Here is a 21,779-nt window from a genome sequence, read left to right as displayed (position 1 = left end):
TAGGAACGAATGGTTTGAGAGCTGGTTTGGAGCAAACACTTAAAGGTAAATTTTGGGATGCCTAAGTGGCTCAGTCAGTTAAGCGTCTGACTCTTGATTTAGGCTCAGGTCATGATCTCATGGTTTGTGAGCTCAAACCCTATGTTGGGCTCTGCGCTGACAGTGTGGAGTCTGCTTGGGATTCTGTCTCATTCTCTGCCCTTTCCCTGCTTGCTCACTCTCTGTCTCTCTCAAAATAAATAAATAAATAAATAAACAATTAAAAAAAAAAAAAAGGTAAATCTGATGATGCTGAAACTATTCCAGGCCAGAGACAAACATGGAAAGGCCCTAGTTAATGTCGTAAAGCCAACACAGCATTAATACAAAGCAGTAGAATCCAGAGAACCCACACTCCCGGCCCACTGCCAGAGGATGGGTTTCCCATTAGGGAGTTGTACCGTAGGTTCCCATGAACACTGCCTTAGGCCACTCATGCTCCCAGTGGCAGCTGTAGCCAATAACTTTTGGCATAGTTATCCAGCATTTTTGTGACAATAGCTGAGTAATAGAGTTTCAGTTTTTTTTAAGTGTGCTACATATGGGAAATAAAAGAGTTGACTCATTTTTCTTCAAAAAGCCTTCCTAGGATCAACAAGCAGCGTTTGGAGCAGAGTTTCTCAATGGCACTATTGACATTTGGGCTCAAATAATTCTTTGTTAGCGGGAGATGGAGGGCTGTCTTGTGTATTGTAGGGTGTTCAACAGCATCCCTGGCCTCTGTCTACTAAATGCCAAAAGTACCCCATCCTCAGTTGTGGCACCCAAAAATGTCTACGGATATTGACAAATGCTCTCTGGGGGCAAAATTGCCTCACTTGTGAATCACTGAGTTAGAAGGCAGATTTGGGTTCAGTTGGAGAAGAAACTTTCCCACCGTGACTGCTTTAATGAAGTAAACTTCTAGACTGGATTTGAAGTGGACCCTGTGGGATTTACTTTTTCATTGCACAGAGATTAGTTCATAAAACGTCTAAGAAGTTTCCCAATGCTGACTCCCCACTCTGATGAACTAATCTGGAGAGGATTTCATCATTTTTTAACATTTGTTAGGGAGACTTTAAACAAAATCATATCTTTGACAGTCTGTTCAGTTCATGAGAATATTTCAGAAGCATTTTCGTAAATATGAAATGATAAATGCTGTTTAAACACCAGTAGTTAATTCAGATTGCTTTCAGGACATCTCTTTATGATCTGTCTGGTATTAAGGGATAGTACTACCCCTTTCTTATTGCTATGTAATATAAGATAGTTTTCAATATGCCTTTTTTAAATCTTGGAGAATGTTATTTGATCAGCAATGTATATGTTTCTATATTATAGTAATTAGGTCACAGGAATGTCATGTTTTTTAAAGCTAAATTTTAAGTTAAATCACTCTTACAGGAAAAGCATTTTCAAAAATATTTAGTTCTGTGGCTTGACTTCTACTTTGGCTAGGTCAATGGAGATCGCTCAAGAATGCAGAGAGTTTCTGTAACCAAGAGGGATGGAGAACAGTCCCTCACTTCACAGAACCTTGACACGCCAGACTCTTTTCTTACTTGGAGAAGGAAGCCAGAAGCTCATTAGTAACTACATTCTGTCTCTAGGCAGTTGAGGCTAACCCTTGGCTTTGCTAAGTCCTCCTCTGCATGTTGCTGCCACCACCCAGCAGCAGCCTTTGGCTCTCTCTGGCATAGTTGGAGATACTCTGAAGTTGTCGAGGGAAGCCAGATGATAGCAGTGTCTGTGCTGGTAGGATCTAGTATTAGAATCAGTCGCTATTTTAAGCTGCTATCTTTGCAGGGACAGAAAAGTAGATACCAGGAATAAGGGAGAGAGGGACAACCATGAAAATGAGGATATTTGTGAATCTGTGTGCTGAAACATTTAGAGTATATTCAGGAAGAACAAAAGAGCCAAATAGTAAATGTGGCCTCTTAAAGATAACAGTGAAACATTTTGCTTAAAAATGGGTTAGATTAAAACATTCTTTACCAAGGGAATTTGACTTAAAAGATATTTGGAAGAGGAAGTCCATTATCAAACTAGCAGCTACAGTTTCACAAACAGATGTACAAAATTTGTTAGAATGTTAATCAGGTTTCTGATTAATGTTCCAAAACACTAGAAATTATAGAACTTTCTTTTATCAGTCTGTATTATAAAGAAGTTGTGAAATTTATATGATTAAGTTAGAGAAGTTTTTTTTCTATTTTTAAGAATATTAGAACAAAGCACACTTAGGGTTAGATTCACTGAAGGAATTGTTGAATTTTATAGTTAGGAACATGAAATGAGCAAGTTTTACTAATGAAAAGATAATATCCTAGAATAGCAAATCCTCTAGTTGGAATTCTGTTTACTAGAGACAAGTATCAACATAGTATGTATGTACCTCTAGCTACATGTACATGGCAGGATTCTCAGGTCTCCATTTCTCTTGGACCTCTAACCAGTTGCAGAGGGAATAAACAATGAATCGCAGTATTCTAAAGAGCACATTGTAATAGGAAAGGCTTGTGATGACATGGAAGCCAGCCAGAAATGAATGCCAGCCGAGTAAATAAGCAGTCAGGTAAGAATATGCAGTGTTTTCACAAATGTCCGAGAGGTCCCCTTTGGATACTGTTAATAAAACAGGAAACTGAAAGGATGAGGCAGAGTCCCATGGGATTGTGTTTTGTGCACCTTGATAGCCCCAGTGCCTGGAACAGTGCCTGCCCATAATGGACATTGAATAAGTATGGGGAGGAAGAAGACAAATGTAAAAGTAATATCAGGTCAGAGGAAGAAATAAATGTCCAAGAGTGAAGAAGAGTGCATTTTAAAACATAGCCCAGTACCTAGGAAACTTGGATAAATGTGGTAACCGCTTGCTGCTTTGCCTCGCTTTCTTTCCCACATGACATTACAACTCATTAAAGGCTCTGCCCTACTCATCTTTGAACCTGGAGACGATAGCAGATCGTAGTATCATTTATTGAAAAGCTGTGGTTTATATTAAAGCACTGTTCTTCCCTGGAACAGCCCTATGAGGTATTATTGGCCGCATTTCTGAAATGAAACAGAAGGGGAGGGAGGTTAGATAATCTGGCCAAAGCCATATTGTGGAGCTCGCATTCCATCTCAGGATTGTGTGACTCCTGAGCTCCTATACAGAATCTTTAGGCCAGACTATCCAGGTGCTCAGTAAATGTGTGCTCAGTGTTTTTTAAAAATGAAGATTAGGTGTCCTAAAGAATTCACCAAGGAGATGGCATCAAGCTAGATCTTAAGTAAAAGTAAGATTTGGATGTGGTGAAATGTTGCCATCATCCCAAAGGTACATATTTTAAAACTCCTCCTCTACTTTAAAGTATTTGTCATCATTTCACTAAATGATGTCATTATATGTAAAAACTTGCCTTCTAGGGGAGCCTAGATGGCTCACTTGGTTAAGCTCCCGACTTAGGCTCAGGTTGTGATCTCACAGCTTGTGGGTTCAATCCCTGCGTCAGGCTCTATGCAGACAGCTCAGAGCCTGGAGCCTACTTTGGATCTCTCACTCTCTCTCTGCCCCTCCCCTGCTCACGCTCTGTCTCTCTCCCTCTCTGTAAAGTAAACAAACATTAAAAAAAAATCAAAACTTGCCTTCTTCTAATCACAACAATTATATCCTTTTAATGTATAACAGTTTTGTCCTTTTCATATAGTTTTTGGATGTTTTTAACTTTGTATAAATAGTGGTTGGTGTCCCACAATATACTTTTGTCCCCACTAGCATTATATTATTGAGATCATTTATATTATAGAGCATATAGTATTCCATTGTGTGAATACACCACAGTTTATCCATTCTGATAATGATGGAAATTTTTTTGTTAATATAAACAATGATAGTATAAATATTCTTGTATATGTCACTTGGTGCACATATATTAGAGTTTTCCAGGGTAGTGGTTCTCACATTTGAGCATACATCAGAACCACCTGAAGGGCTGTTTAAACACAGGTTGCAAGGCTCTTTGATTCAGGAAGTCTGGGGTAAGTCCCAAGAATGTGCATTTCTAACAACGTCTCAGATACTAATGATCTATTGATCCAAGAACTAACTGCTTCAGAGTATATATCTAACTGTGGAGTTGTTGGAGTGAAATAGAGAGTACATACTTTCAATTTTACTAGGTAATGCTAGATTGTTTTCCTATCAGCAATGTGAAAGCGAATTGTCAGACTCGAATTTTTGCCAGACTGGTGGGTGTTAATGGTATCTTATTATGTGGCTGAAAGGGGAAATCGATATGCTTTTTTTTCTTCATATTAAAACTTTCAGAATAGACCCTAGAAGCAGCTTCTTGGCTCCTTCTCGAACCTCAGGCAGGTTCAGCCTACTTGCCTCCACTCCAACTTCCACACTGGCCTCCACCATGTCTATCAGGGTGACCCAGAAGTCCTACAAGGTGTCCTCCTCTGGCCCCCGGGCTTTCAGCAGCCTCTCCTTCACTCACGCGCCTGGCTCCCGCATCAGCTCTGCCCTGTCCTGGGTGGAAAGTGGCAGCAGCTTCCAGCGTGGCCTGGGCAGCAGCATGAGTGTAGTTGGGGGCTACGGCAGGCCCGGGAGTATGGGGGGCATCACGGCTGTCTCAGTGAACCAGAGCCTGCTGAGCCCTCTTAAGCTGGAGGTGGACCCCAACATCCAGGCCACGCGCAGCCAGGGGAAGGAGATCAAGACCCTCAACAACAGGTTTGCCTCCTTCATCGACAAGGTGTGGCATCTGGAGCAGCAGAACAAAATTCTGGAGACCAAGTGGAACCTCTTGCGGGAGCAGAAAACCTCTCGCAGCAACATGGACAACACGTTCGAGAGTTACATCGACAACCTTCGGCGGCAGCTGGAAACCCTAGGCCAGGAGAAGCTGAAGCTGGAGGTGGAGCTTGGCAACATGCCGGGCCTGGTGGAGGACTTCAATAAATACGAGGAGATCTGGGGCGCCTGGGTGGCGCAGTCGGTTGAGCGTCCGACTTCAGCTCAGGTCACGATCTCGCGGTCCGTGAGTTCGAGCCCCGCGTCGGGCTCTGGGCTGATGGCTCGGAGCCTGGAGCCTGTTTCCGATTCTGTGTCTCCCTCTCTCTCTGCCCCTCCCCCGTTCATGCTCTGTCTCTCTCTGTCCCACAAATAAATAAACGTTGAAAAAAAAAATTAAAAAAAAAAAAATACGAGGAGATCAAAGAACATGCAGACATGGAGAATGAATCTGTCCTCATCAAGAAGGATGTGGACGAAGCTTACATGAACTAGGTGGAGCTGGAGTCCCGCTTGGAAGGGCTGACTGATGAGATCAACTTCTTAAGGCAGCTGTATGAAGAGGAGATCCCTGAGCTGCTGCCCAGATCTCTGACACGACTGTGGTGCTGTCCATGGGCAGCAGCCACTCCCTGGATCTGGGTGGCATCATTGCCAAGGTCAAGGCCCAGTATGAGGAGATCGCCAACAGCAGCCAGGCTGAGGCTGAGACCATGTACCAGATCAAGTACGAGCAACTGCAGACATTGGCCGGGAAGCATGGGGATGACCTCCATCGCACAAAGACGGAGATTTCCAAGATGAACCAGAACACTAACTGACGCCAGGCTGAGATTGAGGGCCTGAAAAACCAGAGGGCTTCCCTGGAGGCCACCATAGCTGATACCAAGCAGCGTGGGGAGCTGGCCGTGAAGGACGCCAATGCTAAAGTGGCCGAGCTGGAGGCCGCTCTGCAGTGAGCCAAGCAGGACATGGCCCGGTAGCTGCAGGAGTACCAGGAGCTCATGAACATCAAGCTGGCCCTGGACATCAAGATCACCACCTACTGCAAGCTGCTGGAGGGCGAGGAAAGCAGGCTGGAGTCTGGGATGCAGAACATGAGCATCCACACTAAGACCTCCACCGGCTACTTGGCTGGGCTGGTCTCAGCCTACAGGGGCCACATGAGCCCTGGCGTCAGCTATGCCTTCCAGTCCGGCTTCAGCTCTGGCCAGAGCTCTGCTTCCTCTGGCCATGTCAGCTCCTCCAAGGCTGTGGTGGTGAAGAAGATCGAGACCCGTGATGGGAAGCTGGTGTCCCAGTCGTCTGACGTCCTGTCCAAGCGAACAACCACTGTGGTCCCTCCCAGCCTCCCTGCTCCCGTGGCTGCCGTAGAGCCTGTGGGGGAAGGAGCCGTGCAGGGGAGCGTCGGGAATGAGAGGCCCACCTAAGCCTCACCTCAGTCTTTGGCCTACCCTTAGGGGGAGTCCACCACCCTGGGTACCCCCCTCTTGCCCATGTCCCCAGCTAAAAGCCAATTCAAGAGTTTTTTCCCAAATAAAGCCTCAGATGGCTCTGCCAATCCCCCCCTTCCCCCCAAAAAAACCTTTCAGAATATGCGGAATTGGTTCATTTTAAATAATATTTTCAGGGCACAGGAAACACACTCTTTTCCACAGAAAAATCTGGGTATGCTGATCAAATTCAGTTTTTGTTGCCTAAGAAGAATCTTAGATAATTGTTGTAATTTTTAATTTTTTTATTCTTCCATTGGCCTTTTTAAAAAGGAAAGAACACAGGAGAAATTCCACTTTAGTGAGACTTGTGTAAACTGAATGTACTCCGTTTAGTTGAGGATGGTGCAAAAGGCTAATTTGGAAAGAGTTGATTAGATACCACACTAGTTTTATTGCGTTCCTCAGAGATAGTCCTTGAAAGCCAGGTCCAAGCTGACTTTAGGTTTAACAGGTTTAACAGGTTCACATTCTGCATGAGAAGCTACTGCAGACCTGGCGCCTCCTTCAGAAATGTTGCTTTCCAGGGGCACCTGGGTGGCTCAGTCGGTTGAGCATCCAACTTCGGCTGAGGTCGTGATCTTGGGGTTCGTGAGCTCGAGCCCTGCATTGAGCTCTTTGTTGACACCTCAGAGCCTGGAGCCTGCTTCGGAACCTGTGACACCCTCTCTCTCTGCCCCTCACGCTCGCTCGCTCTCTCTCTCTCTCTCTCTCTCTCTCCCTCTGTCTCTCAAAAAATAAACATTAAAAGAAAAAAAAAGTGTTGCTTTCCAGTTTACTATTTGAGCAAATGTGTGTCAAAGTCCTGCTTCTGGCAGGTGGTAGTTAAACTCTCAAGGTGGTGTACCGCACCCCAAGAGCCTGTTGTATCATGACCAAGTGTGACTGGGCTTTGGCATCCGTGTCTGTATGACTGGACACTAATTGATAACTGTCTTTCAGCTTTCATGACGCTGGTTATCATATTGCTGCACGTGTTCTGGGGCATCATATTTTTTGATGGCTGTGAGAAGAAAAAGTGGTCTGCCCTTCTTGTAGTTCTTCTGACCCATCTGCTGGTGTCAGCCCTGGTGAGTATTGATTGTCACCATGCTCACAGTATTTTTTGGATCATAAGTCCACATATGGTAGATTCCACTCTCAGTGAAATACATGCTCATGGGAAGACGAAGCTCTTTAATGAGTGAATGGTAGATAGATAGATAAATCATCTATTCCTACAGAAAAAAGCCACTATTAATTTGTTGGTTGATTTCATTAAAGATTTTATTTTATGTATGTTTCTTTTATGAGTATAGTCAAGCCTGAAATAGTCTTGCATTAGGCTTACATTATGTAACACATCTTAAATAAGTACCATGTTATTAGAAATCCTTTTCATATATACATTTTAATAGCCTTATATCATTACATAGAATTATATTATAGTTTGCTTAACTGATTAATCACATCTATTTCAAAATTTTGTTTCTTACAATGCTGTCTTGAACATCTTTGTACATGAAATTTTTTCAATATGATGTTTAGGTTTCATAGAATGAAAATATGAAATTAAATGGTACAAATATTTTTAAAGCCCTTGATATAAATTGGTAAAGTCCTCTCCACAAGGATTGTACCATTTCTACTCACTCTGATAAATAACAAGGGTGCCCATTTTATTCCCTCCTCACTGAAATTATAATTATTATGCCAATTTTCTAAATAACTAAAATTTAAAAAGAAAGCTTGACTAGCTATATTTCTTAAGAATATTTAATGGTTTGGGTTTGACTTTCATGGTAATTTGCCATGTATTTACATCAGAATTATCCCCACCACTGCCTTGTCCAGACCCTTATCATTTCTCATCTCTTAGTATTAGAGGGGTTCTTTCTGATGGTGTCCTACCTCATGTTTCTCTCTTCTCCATCCACTTAGAATTTATATCAAGTTTTCTCATACTGGGCTCCTTGACCTCTGATGCATCTAAAATGAAGTCTTGCAGGGGTGCCTGGCTGGCTTAGTTGCTAAAGCACGTGACTCTTGATCTCTGGGTCGTGAGTTCAGGCCACCAGTTATAGGCATAGAGATTACTTAAAAGATAGATAGATAAAAATGCAGTCTTATTGCTTCCCCTTCCTAAAACCTTTCAGCGGTGCAGGATACTAAAGTTAGTGTGATGGCAACTATGTGAAGCCAAATCTTCATGGAAAAAAAAGACTGGAAAGAGCATTAAAATACTAATAGTATTTATCTCTGAGTGGATTCTTTTCTTCTTTATAGTTTTTGGCATGTTCCAAATTTTCTGCACTGTACGCTTCTGTAATCAGAAAAGAAAATTAAATGAAAAAACAAATGTCCTTTTCATGGATCCATTTGGCTAATTCATTCATTCGACAAATATTTACTGAGTACCTTCTATGTTCCAGGCACTGTTTTAGGTAAACAAAACAGTTTAGTAAACAAAACAAAGATCCCTGCTTTTACAGTTTAGAGGTGAGAGAAAGGCAGCAAGCAGCAGGCATAATAAATAAGAAATTTTATCGTGATAGGTGCTATGGAAATAGAGCAGGGTTAAAAGGAATCCAGAGTGTGGGGAGGCAGAGGATGTCCAATTTTTTAATTAGGTGGTCAGAGTAGGCTTCGTTGTGAAGGTGACCTTTGAGCAAAGAAGTGAAGTAGATTGGTCAGAGCATCCTGGACTGCACAGCCAGTAGCAAAGTCTAAGATCAAAGAAATTGCTTGGCGTATTTTTGGAAGTGAGGGTGGCCAGAACAGAGTGAGCTAGGGTAAAGGTAACAGATATTGTTACGGAGTTGAAGGTGGGGAGGGAAGTAGAGGTTAGAAGTGAGAACCACATCTAGATAATGCAAGATGTTGACATTTACTGTCAGTGAAATGGGAGTCGTTGCAGGGTGTTAGGGCCATGGTCTGACTCACATTTTTAAAAGATCACTTGGCCATGTTAGGAGTGAACTGTAGCAGGGAAAGATTATAGTCATCAGGAGAAGGATGGTGATAACTTGGGTGAAAAAGCAGTGGATATAATGAGAAATGATCAGATTGAGGATATATTTTTGAAAGTAGAGCCAGCAGTATTTCCTTACAGATTGGGTAAGGTATAGAGTGAAAGAAGAGGAGCCAAGGATGTCTCCAAGGTTTGGGCCTGGACAATTAGAAGGATGGAGTTACCATCAGCTGGGATGGGGGAGCTTGTGAGGGTGGATCAAGGAGTTCGTCTGCACACATTATAAACGTAGTAGAGGTGCCTGTTGGACATCCTAGTGAAAATATCCATTAGGCAGTTGGATGAGAAAGTACGGAGTTGGGGAGAGAAATCCAGGCCAGAAATCCAAAGACTGAGCTCTGGGACGCTCCCACATTGAGACTGGGGAAAGAGAAGGTGCCAGCAAAAGAGACTGAGAAAGAGCCACTAGTGAGGTTGGAAGAAAACCAGGAGCCAGATGTCCTGGAAGCCAGCTGTGTTAAGGAGAGAATGATCAGCTGTAGGAGATGCCTGTGGAATAAAACCCAGACTTCTTTGTTTGACATAAGCCTCTTATCAGCCTTACTGGTACAGAACTTAACCTCCTGCTGCTCCCCACAGTTCACATCATATGCTCCATCTAAATTAATCCATTGTGGCTTCCCAGTACGTGTGCCTTGTCCATGCTGTTTTATCTGCAGTGACGCGTCTCCCCCTAACCTAAGTCAGTTTGGAAAAGTACTCGTTCCATGTGAAGCCTCCCTGGAAAAGGTGCATATTCCAGACTGAGCACGATCACCGGCCCTTATTCATAGCTGTGTTATAACACTTATCCACAGATAACACTGTTTTATTTAATATAGTTATTTGTTCATTTATTATTATTTTTTAAAATTTACATCCAAGTTAGCATATAGTGCAATAATGATTTCAGGAGTAGAATCCAGTGATACATACAACACCCAGTGGTCATCCCAGCAAGTGTCCTCCTTGATACCCCTTGCCCATGTAGCCCATCCCCCCATCCCAAACCCCTCCAGCAATCCTCAGTTCTCTGTATTTAAGAGTCTGCAGCTACTTTCGAGGGAGTGCTTTTCCTGTACTCTCACGATGTGCTGCACGCTTCTCCCCTTTCTCTGTCCTCTCTCTGAAAAACAGCTCCCTACACTCCACAGCTTCTCTCTCTCTCCCCCACTTCACCTCTCCGCACCATGTACCTGCCAAGTTCTGTGGTTCAAGTTATGCAGATTGTTGTGTTAATCCTCAGATCAATTTCCTAGATGTGCAAAATAATGTGGTGCTGATCTAGCTGCATTTCAGGGATGAGAGAATCTGAGAACTTGAGTGCTGTGCTGCTCTCCCATCTTGGCCTCACCATCTTATTTAATATTGTTTTTGTATATCTCTCTCCAACTAGAGTTTGATCATCAGGGATGATCTTACCTTGTCAATCTTTGTATCCTCGATCCTATAAATGTTGTAGAATATTGAATAGTTGATATTCTCTTTAATGATTAAAGAGAACCCAGGAAAACAAACTAAAATAAAAAAGAATTCGGGAAATTTGGAAGATTATCTACCAAAATTTTAATAGTAGTTATCTCTGAATAGCAGAGGGGGGAGGGGAATGGGGTAGTGCTTGGTGGCTCAGTCGGTTAAACATCTGACTCTTGATACCTGCTCAGGTCTTGATCTCCTGGTTGTGAGTTTAAGCCCCCTGTGGGGCTCCATGCTAGACATGAAGCCTACTTAGAAAAATAACACACACACAGAAACATATACAGATCAAAAGTGTACATCTTGTAACCTATGTAACTCGAACCTACATGAAAACTAAAACATCAGATCCCATGAGCCTCCTACCACGGTCCTGACTTCTAACACCATGGCTTGCCTTGCCTTTTGGTAGTTTATGTAAACAGAACTATACGGTATTTACTCTTGTGTCTGACTTCTTTCGCTTAACATTACCTTTGTGAGATTCATCTATATATATTGCTCATTTATTGCACTCTAGTATTCTACTTTGTGACTGTACTATGATTTATCCATTCTACTGCAGAAATGGTATCTCTAGTTTTTGACTTTTGTGACTAATTATAATGCTTTGAGCATTCTAGAATATATCTCTTTTGAATATATGTGTACATTTCTTTTGGATGTATGCCTGGGAGCGGAATTGCTGATCATGGAGCGTGCATATGTCAGCTGTTCATACCACTCAGCTTTTCAGAGTCGTTGTATTGACTTACATTCCCATTAATTTGTGAGTGGCAGTTCCTCCACCTCCTCACCAATGGTTGGTATGGCACTGTCTTGTTACTGATCCCCCTGGGTATGTGGTGGTATCACATTATGGTCTTAATTAGCATTTCACTAATGATTAATGAGATTAAGCAGATCTTCATATATTTATTGGCCATTTGGATCATTCTTTTTTTTTTTTTTTGAGTTGTAAGAGTTGTTTTTTTTTTAAATTTTTTATATGAAATTTATTCTCAAATTGGTTTCCATACAATACCCAGTGCTCATCCCAACAGGTGCCCTCCTTAATGCCCATCACTCACTTTCCTCTCCCCTCCCACCCCCATCAACCTTCAGTTTATTCTCAGTACTTAAGAGTGTCTTATGGTTTGCCTCCTTCCCTCTCTGTAACTTTTTTACCCTCCCTTCTCCTCCTCCCTGGTCTTCTGTTGAGTTTCTCAGGATCCAGATATGAGTGAAAACATATGGTATCTGTCTTTCTCTGCCTGACTTACTTCACTTAGCATAATACTCTCCAGTTCCATCCATGTTGCTACAAATGGCCAGATTTCAGTCATTCTCATTGCCAAGTAGTGTTCCATTATATATATAAACCACATCTTCTTTTTTTTTTTAATTTTTTTTAACGTTTATTTGTTTTTTTGAGACAGAGAGAGACAGAGCATGAACGGGGGAGGGTCAGAGAGAGAGGGAGAGACAGAATCTGAAACGGGCTCCAGGCTCTGAGCTGTCAGCACAGAGCCCGACGTGGGGCTCGAACTCATGGACGGCGAGAGCATGACCTGAGCCGAAGTCAGTCGCTCAACCGACTGAGCCACCCAGGTGGCCCAAAACCACATCTTCTTTATCCATTCATCAGTTGATGGACATTTAGTCTCTTTCCATAATTTGGCTATTGTTGAAAGTGCTGCTATAAACATTGGGGTATAAGTGCCCTTATGCGTCAGCACTCCTGTATCCCTTGGGTAAATTCCTAGCAGTGCTATTGCTGCGTCATAGGGTAGATCTATTTTTAATTTTTTGAGGAACCTCCACACTGTTTTCCAGAGAAGCTGTACCAGTTTGCATTCTCACCAACATTGCAAGAGGGTTCCTGTTTCTCAACATCCTCGCCAGCATCTATAGTCCCCTGATTTGTTCATTTTAGCCACTCTGACTGGCATGAAGTGGTATCTCAGTGTGGTTTTGATTTGTATTTCCCTAATGAGGAGTGACGTTGAGCATCTCTTCATGTGCCTCTTGGCCATCTGGATGTCTTCTTTAGAGAAGTGTCTATTCATGTCTTCTGCCCATTTCTTCCCTGGATTATTTGTTTTTGGGGTGTGGAGTTTGGTGAGCTCTTTATAGATTTTCGATACTAGCCCTTTGTCTGATATGTCATTTGCAAATATCTTTTCCCATTCCATTGGTTGCCTTTTAGTTTTATTGATTGTTTCCTTTTCAGTGCAGAGCTTTTTATCTTGATGAGGTCCCAATTCATTTTTTGCTTTTAATTCCCTTGCCTTTGGAGATGTGTCAAGTAAGCAATTGCTGCAGCTGAGGTCAGAGAGGTTTTTTCCTGCTTTCTCCTCTAGGGTTTTGATGGTTTCCTGTCTCACATTCAGGTCCTTCATCTATTTTGAGTTTATTTTTGTGAATGGTGTAAGTTAGTGGTCTAGTTTCATTCTTCTGTATGTTGTGTCCAGTTCTCCCAGCACCATTTGTTAAAGAGACTGTCTTTTTTCCATCGGATAAATCTGTTTTTTTGAGAGCAAGAGAAAGAACAGGCATACACATGTGAGTGGAGGAGGGGGTGAGAGAGAGAGAGAGAGAGAGAGAGAGAGCGAGCGAGAGAGCGCGCGCGCGCATGTGAGCAAGGGAGGGGCAGAGAGAGAGAGAGAGGGAGATAGAAAATCCCAAGCAGGCTCCATGCTGTCAGCACAGAGCCCAACTCAGGGCTCGATCCCACAAATTGTGAGATTATGACTTGAGCTGAAATCAAGTCAGACGCTCAACTGACTGAGTCACCCAGGCGCCCCTGGATAATTCTTTTGTGAAGTGCCTATTCAAATCTTTTGCCTATAAATCATTTTGATTTTTAGGAGTTCTCTTTATGTTCTCTGACAAAACGTCTTTGTCAGATATACATATTGTAAATAACTTCTCCTGTACTATGGTTTATCTTTATCTCCTCATACTGTTGTCTTTTTTTTATAAGCAAAGTTCCTCATTCTAATGTAGTTTAATCAGTTTTTCTTTATGGTTTGCAGTTTTTGTGTTCTGTTCAATAAATACTAACCTATCTGAATTTCAAGTTTTAAAATTTGTTTATTTTACTCATTTGTGTATTCTAATTTTTTGCAACAATCACAGCTGCTTTTTTAATTGTTTAAAAGAGAAAAAAAATTTAAAGAAGCTAAAGAGAAATACAAAAGAGCTTAGCACCCTGTAAAATAAATTAAAATTCAGTGGATTTGAGGTAAAGAATTATTCTGAAGAATCCAGAAAATGCTCAGTGCCTGTCATACCCACCAATGCCTCTTGAGAAAAGTACTTTTTCTGCATAAGTAGCTACCTGCAAAATCAGCCCATTTTCCTGGCCAGAGCTGATAGGTGGGGTCACGTACAGGTATGGTGAGGGTAAGGACAGTGAGGAGCCGTAGAGGCACTTCCCCTGAAGCCCCTTATTGGCAAAGGTGTATGGTGGCAAGTTGACCCAATCAGATTCTCCCCTTTGGTACGTGTAAGTGCTGGCTTACGTGGGAACCCATCTCCTTATCTTACCCTGGCCCAGTAAAGGAAGTATCCCTCTTTCTGTCAAAGGCCAGTCCCTCCTCCTGGCCACCAGATCCAGTTCTCGTTTAAGGACTTCACTCCTCTGATTGTGCCCTTTATCCCATACCACCAGCTTTTCCCTCTTTTCATCAACATACAGACATATCTTTTTGCTTTTTTTTTTTTTTTTTTTTTTTAGAGAGCATAAGCAGGGGAGTGAGGTGGGGGGGGGGGTGGAGAGAGAGAGAGAGAGAGAGAGAGAGAGAGAGAGAGACTATATCTTAGGTAGGCTCCATGCTTAGTTCAGAGCCCAATGCAGGGTTCCATCCCATAACTCTGGAATCATGACCTGACCCGAAATCAAGAGTCAGACGCTCAACCACTTGAGCTACCCAAATGCCCCCATGTAGTCATATCTTTAAAAACAAAACAAAAAAAAAAAAAACACCTCTCCTCTTGCCTTTCCCCCTCCTAGCCTTCACTCCTTTTTTTTCTCTTCCACATCACAGCCAAATTTCTCAGAGTTATGTCCACTAATTTTGTCTCCACTTCTTCACCTCTCCTGCTTCTAATCCAGTCTGGCTTCTGCTCAACCACCTTCTTTGTTGTTGTTGTTGTTGTTGTTGTTGTTCTTAAATTTTTTTTAACATTTATTTACTTTTGAGAGAGAGAGAGTGAGCACAGGTAGGGGAGGGGCAGAGAGAGGGAGACAGAGGATCTGAAGCAGGCTCTGTGCTGTGAGCACAGAGAACGATGCTGGGCTGGAACTCATCCAGCATCCCAGCTGGAGCCACCCAGGTGCTCCTCAGCCACTCTTCCAAGATTGCACTTGTCAAGGTCAAAACAGACTTTCGTTTCTCCAAATCTGATGGACATTGGTGTTTTGGTTTTTTTTTTTTTTTTCATTTAAGCAGCCTTTAAAAGAGTTCACCCCCTGTGAAACATTTTCCTCTTTTGACTGCTATATCACACTGTCCTGATTTTTCTTTTACCTCACTGTTTGCTCTTCTCAGACCCCTTTGCTGACTCTCTCAGTACAAGTCAAGCTAACAGATTGGGGTACCTGGGTGGCTCAGTCGGTTGAATGTCCGACTTTGGCTCAGGTCATGATCCCGTGCTTCATGGGTTCGAGCCCTGTGTCGGGCTCTGTGCTGATGGCTCAGAGCCTGGAGCCTGCTTCACATTCTGTGTCTCCCTCTCTGTCTGCCCCTCTCCTGCTTGCACTCTGTCTCTCTGTCTCCCAAAAATAAATAAACATTAAAAAAAATGTAAACAAAAAAAAAAAGTCAAGCTAATAGAAAGGTGTTGACACTTTTAATTTGCTCCTGTAATACTAAGCAGCACAAACAATCTATAAATGTTCTCAGGGCTTATTCTTCTCCTTTCCCTTCTTTCTACAGTAGCTCCCTGGGTAGAGACATGGCTTTAAAATTTTTTTTTTTTCAACGTTTTTTATTTATTTTTGGGACAGAGAGAGACAGAGCATGAACGGGGGAGGGGCAGAGAGAGAGGGAGACACAGAATCGGAAACAGGCTCCAGGCTCTGAGCCATCAGCCCAGAGCCCGACGCGGGGCTCGAACTCACAGACCGCGAGATCGTGACCTGGCTGAAGTCGGACGCTTAACCGACTGCGCCACCCAGGCGCCCCAGAGACATGGCTTTAAATACCATCTATGGGGGTGCCTGGATGGCTCAGTCAGTTGAGTATCTGACTCTTGATTTCAGCTCAGGTTATGATCCCAGGGTCATGGAATTAAGCCCCATATTGGGCGCTGCACTGGGTATGGGTCCTGCTTAAGATTCTCTCTCTCTCTCTCTCTCTCTCTCTCTCTCTCTCTCTCTCTCTCTCTCACACACACACACACACACACACACACATTCTCTCTCTGTCTCTTTTTTAGAGAGAACTCTAAAAAATAATAATAAAATAAAAATAAGTTAAAATTTTTTAAATTTTTAAATTTTATGCTTATGGACTGTGCTTTTGTATTCCTCTTTCTAGCCTAGGCCTCTCCTCTGAGCCCCATGCTCATATACCTAATGTTTACCTGACATTCCGTCCTTTGAAATCTCACAGGCATTTCACTCTTAGCGTGTCCTTATTGGACTTGATTCTTACCCATCATTTCGAGCCTGGTCTTCCTCAAGTCTTTGTCATCTCCTTAAATAGCACCATCATTTACCAAGAGCCAGAAACCTGGAAGTCATTTTGGCCTCCCCCTTTCCCTCACATTGCATCCATCAGCAAGTCCTGTCAGTTCGTACTGCCCACTCTCTCCATCTCTACTGCCACCACCCTGATTTCATCAACCAGTGCAGAATCTTCCCAATGAGTCTCCCTGCTTTCACAATTGCCTCCTTTAATCCATTCTCTGCAGTTTTAAACATCTAAGCCAAGTCGTTCAGCCCTCCATGTAAGCCTGTTCTGTGACCCTCTTTTGCACTGAGGATAAAATTTACACTCCTTACCCATATGCTACATAGCTGGTCCCTGCCTTCCTCTCTGATGCCTCATCTCTTGTGCTGCCTCTCCATCCCTACACATCAGTCATAGCCCTCTCTCAGGTTCTCAGCTGCCCCAAATTCTTTGCTTTACTGTCATTCCCTCCCTCAGTCTACATGAGGCTGGCTCTCTCCTCCCAACTATGTGTCTCACTTTACGTGCCACTTACTCAGGACCTCCCCTGAGCAACCTCAGTAGACCACCTTATTCTTACTTATCCTGGCACCATCACAATTAGAATTATTCTGTCTAGCATTCATCACAATGTGTAATTATTTAATTCATTTATTTGTTCTTTCATTACTTGTCTCTCTTCCTAGCATATAAGCTCCAGTAGGTAGATACTTTGGTCTTCACTGTTGTGTGAGTACCTCTTGGCTTTTCATCATTGTTTTTTAAATAAACTTTTGGAAGTGTCAGCAATTATGCAGCTGAAAAAGAAATGCTGTGCCCTCTTGTTCCCTTAAATACTAAAGGTTCATACTAAAGTAACTTGGACGTGTCCTACTTTCTTGCAAATATTAAGAGCCAGCTAACACAGAAATTATTATAAACTGGGCCCAGATTATATAACATGTATCTTCTCTTGGGTATTCCATTAGATGCTGACTTCTAATTACCCTCTAGGTTTGGCATTAAATATTGCAAAGCACACACCTATGGGTTAGCGTCTGTTGACTAGGTTAGTTCTGTTTGTCTTTGTGGAACTCCGCAATACATGACATACATCATATGTCTGTTGAAACACACCCCAGCTGTTCAAAGTATCCTAGATTTTCCTTTATCTTTGGTTACTCTACATGTTTAATAAGCTTGCTGTTATTACCCAAACTGCTTTATTTTCCTTTTGCAGACCTTCATAAGTCCTCATTATGGAATAAATCTGGTGTCAACATATATAATTGTGGTACTCATGGGCATTTGGGCATTCTTTGTTGCTGGCGGCAGCTGCCGAAGCCTGAAACTGTGCCTACTCTGCCAAGACAAGGACTTCCTCCTTTTCAATCAGCGTTCCAGATAACCTCTGACAACCAGCACCTGCCAAACAGTAAGCTGCATCTTTAGAGGAAGCACAACTGTGCCTTTTTCTAAAAATTCCTTTTCCTGGTGGGATTTAGAAAAAACAAAACCCTCTAGATAAATAAAATATGACTTCATGCAACATCTCTGGAAGGATACAGCAGTGGATGTACACATCCTGGCTATACATTAGAATCGAATCCCTTGGGGAAGCGTAAAGAATATTGACATCTGGGCTTCACCCTCCACATATAATTGGTCTGGGCATTTGGTCATTTTTAAAAGCTTTTCCCAGATGACTCTGATGTGCAGCCAGGCTGATAATCATCAGTGTCCACATAGGAACTTTCTGAGAACACCATAAATGAATAAAAGTCCGATGTTTAGCCGTCTCTCAACTCAGCTTGTGCTGAGCAGGTAAATCTCTGACTGTCAGATCCTGCTTAGCCTTTGTCTTTTTAAGTTATGAAGTCACAAAACGCTAAAGGGCTCTCACCCCTGTGAACTTTTCATGTTCTTTATTATACCCTAAATTTATGAGAACATGGTAGGTTGTGCTTCTAAATGCAATAGTAAATTGCACTGACTTACTATGATAATTTAGCCAAAGTAAGCTAGTGATTAACAAGCTGCATTTTTTCCTGTAGTTTTACATTCTGGATTCTGCTTTTTGAGGCGTTACTTTGTTCGTGAGCGTAGATTCAGTTTCTTTACCTAAAAATCAATTATTTTCTGATTTCTGGGAAGGTATTATAAACCAAGAATTTTTGTGCAACTTCCGTAAATCTTTCCTGGGTTTAAGGCTTTTCAGTGAGCTGTGCCCCGAGGCAGTGTTTACCAGCTGAGTGCTAGCAACCAGCTGGGCTAGTTGGGGTGAAGTCCATTGTTCTATCTCTGAGCATTTCTGCAGGTTGCTGAGTGATGTACCCTGGGACACGCTTCACTAGAGCTGGTGAAAGTTCAAAAGCATGAGGAAAACAAGCCAGTAGAATGATGTTGACACTTTAAATTTGCTCCTGTGATACTAACCAGTACTTCCTCCTCCTCACCAAGTGATGTAGTGCAGAATTAGAAATATGTCTTAAACTGCCAAATCGATGCTTTTACAGAATCCGTATAATCTTTAGAGCTAGCAAATGTCTCTGGGTTTTAGTAGCAGATACAACACTCCCTTTATAGGAATACCCAAGGTGTTCAGCTTCTGAGCAGCCCTTTTGATTTCCTTTATAAAGAGGAAATGCCAGTGAATTGTGCCTTTACTAACTAGAAATTGCTCCCAGTTAATGGCTTTTAGAGAGTGGATGGTGTGAAATGAAAATTCCCTACACATTAAAGTGATAAGCTCAATGGATCCCATATGTGCAGTAGAACACCCAAAAGAAATGGGAGCAGCAGTGAGAGAGAGCTCACCAGTGCCATGACAGGTGGAAGAATTGAATGGTACTGTGATGGGAAAGAATAATGAACATGTCTAAAGTGGAAATGTGGCCAGTGTTTTGGGCTAGCCACACATCATTCCAGGGGCCAGACCTTTCACATGAACTAGATCTTTATCGGTGAAATCTCCCCCCATGTTTAAATTATGAGAATTTCTCAATCTAGGGATTCAAGAGAAATAGGATTTCTAGCAAGGCTGTAAACAGTCCCATAGCAATTACAGTTATTACCCTAAAGTTCACTTCACAACACTAATACCGACGCTTCCACTGGAGTTTGCAGTTTTCCCCCTTTATACAAAGTTTTCCTTAGATGAAAAGAGCCACAGGAAGAGTCAAAGGCATAGAGACTGAGCAGTGAAATTTACTGTGCAGAGTTATGGCAAACAGGATACCCACTGAACTGCCCTTTATTCCTATAGGAACGTGGTGTTCTTTGATGAACAGAATAAGAAAAATACATAGTTGGTTATTAGTATTGACTTACACATCTCTTAAATGGATAGTCTGATAAAATATTTGATCTGTAAAGTATTGAAAAATCCGAGAATATTAGTCGTACACCTTCCTGCCCTCTGAGGATATCCTCTGTGCTTTAATAGTTTAATATTAAGTAAAGAAGCTGGGATATGGTACAATCTTATTTATAAAAATTTCTCAGGCCAGAGGAAAATTTTCTTTGATGCTAAGACTTGTCTGAGGAAATTATTTTTGACTCCCTATGAATAAAGGAACTTTGTAATCCTGATTTCTCTTAAAATGTGAGCATTGCCATAGTCAGCTTAGGCACTGTTGTCATAAATAGCCCTGATTTGCCTGATGCCAAGGACACCCAGAAGGAGAGGAGAGGATAGTATTCCTCTGTTGCTGTGTATATATCGAGGTGCCTTTTTTTTTTTTAACATTTGTTATCTATGGTGAGCCTTCTGAGCCCTGATAGTATTTGTAGAGGAGGTGGTATTGATATTTTGTTGATATTGATGTTTTCCTCTGCACAAAGCTTTCTCAGTTTGGAAGGAAGTGTGGGTTATAGAGTTAAAGTTGACCTTGGAATATGAATATTGTTGCAGTGCTTGAATATTTTGCCATGTGATTAATAGAGATTGGTTTTGTTGCTCTCTAATAAATTTGTATTTATTTTGTATTCATTTAAGTCAGTAGTTGTAACTGCAGAAGTTTTGTTACCTCAATCCTGGCCCACCTGGCTGGTCATATAGTAAGTAGCAGTTTCTTTTAGAGCATCTAATGAAAACATGGCTGAAAGGAAGAAATGATGATAATGGCAGATTGTCTAGAAAATGGTTTTTGTTCTCAATGTTAACTTTTTATTTTAAATCACACTTCGGTGTTTGCTGAGAGTGGTAGATTCACATCAAAAATATTAGGTGTTCTTATCCATAGAGTTGGTGCAGTATAAGCAATTGTTGACAGAAGCTTCCTCTTACCTGCTACTCCTCCCACTTCCCAGTCACCTCATACTAGCGCCAAGACAGGGATTAGCTGTCATTATGGGCCTGAGGGCTCCAGGGAGGCCAGGGTGGCGGCCTGTCTTGGGCAGCGGCAGCCTGATCCCCAGGAAGAGCTCCTTGAAGGTGCTAGCTTTCGTTAGCTAACTGTTTCTTAGGCCCTGCTATTCCTAACTCTGGGTGGACCAAGTAGGTATCACAACAAACCAATTTTAAAGTGCTTTGCTTAGAGCATTTTGTTTATGATTGCAGTGTTTACAGTTCTCATTTAATACAAGGCTTTACTTCTATTAAATTCTAGTGTTTAGAGAGGTGGGGTACTGTATGTATCATTTTATGTAAGTATGCAATATGTATCATTTTATATAAGTTACGCTGTTATGTCATGTATCCTTGTAACGTCAGGCCTTGCGTTCAGTACACAATGCAATAGACTCTTTGCAGACCTGTATTTTTCAGTGAACAATAAAAATATTGTTTGGCACTATTCATTTCCCATGTTTCCTCTTTTTGGAGTAGTGTATCCTTCAGTATGTGTTGTTACAGTTTTTGTCTCTTATAAAACTTGGCTGTATATTCTGTTGTTTATGACTGGTCAGCTCTGAGACTTTTTAAAGAGAAATCTTTGTTACCTTAAAATTTCTAAGGCCTGTTTCATTTCTGTGTGTTCAGAAACAGTTTGGTGCAGAGAAGTTCTTTGAGGTGTTCTAAACCAAGTGGAAGATTATTCTTGAAGATCCTAGAATCACCTTGAAAAATCTCCTCTAAGTAATTTTTTTAAAAAAGTTTATTTTGAGAGAGAGAGAGAGGGAGGGAGAGCATGAGCAGGGGAGGGACAGAGAGAGAAGGAGAGAGAGAGAATCCCAAGTAGGCTCTGCACTGTCAGTGTGGAACCCGATGTGGGGCTTGAACTCACCAAACTGTGAGATCATGACCTGAGCCTAAGTTGGACACTCACCGACTAAGCCACCCAGGCATCCATCTTTCTAAGTAATTGTAAAACAATGAATTTATAAAACAGCATGTAATAGTGGCTAAAGATGGGAATTGGTTGACAAAGAGA

At 42.0% G+C, this 21,779-nt stretch overlaps 1 protein-coding gene and 1 pseudogene across 2 annotated transcripts in view; both read left to right on the top strand.

Annotated features, from left to right (window-relative positions):
- Positions 1 to 21,779, top strand: part of APH1B (aph-1 homolog B, gamma-secretase subunit) — a 79,080-nt gene that overhangs the window by 21,092 nt on the left and 36,209 nt on the right. The window contains exons 5-6 of one of the 2 annotated variants that reach the window (XM_030317987.1): positions 7,246 to 7,373; positions 17,648 to 17,842. In XM_030317987.1, the coding sequence (XP_030173847.1) occupies positions 7,246 to 7,373; positions 17,648 to 17,815 (296 nt within the window). In that variant the 3' untranslated portion in view covers positions 17,816 to 17,842. Of the gene's footprint in view, positions 1 to 7,245; positions 7,374 to 17,647; positions 21,208 to 21,779 lie in introns of those variants that run through there. The other variant, XM_030317986.1, reaches the window with a different exon arrangement.
- On the top strand, positions 3,806 to 6,375 carry LOC115515835 (annotated as a pseudogene).

Source organism: Lynx canadensis, chromosome B3, assembly GCF_007474595.2.
Source record: "Lynx canadensis isolate LIC74 chromosome B3, mLynCan4.pri.v2, whole genome shotgun sequence".
In the NCBI taxonomy this organism is placed as follows: Eukaryota; Metazoa; Chordata; class Mammalia; order Carnivora; family Felidae; genus Lynx; species Lynx canadensis.
This window is presented reverse-complemented; position numbering and strand designations above follow the sequence as displayed.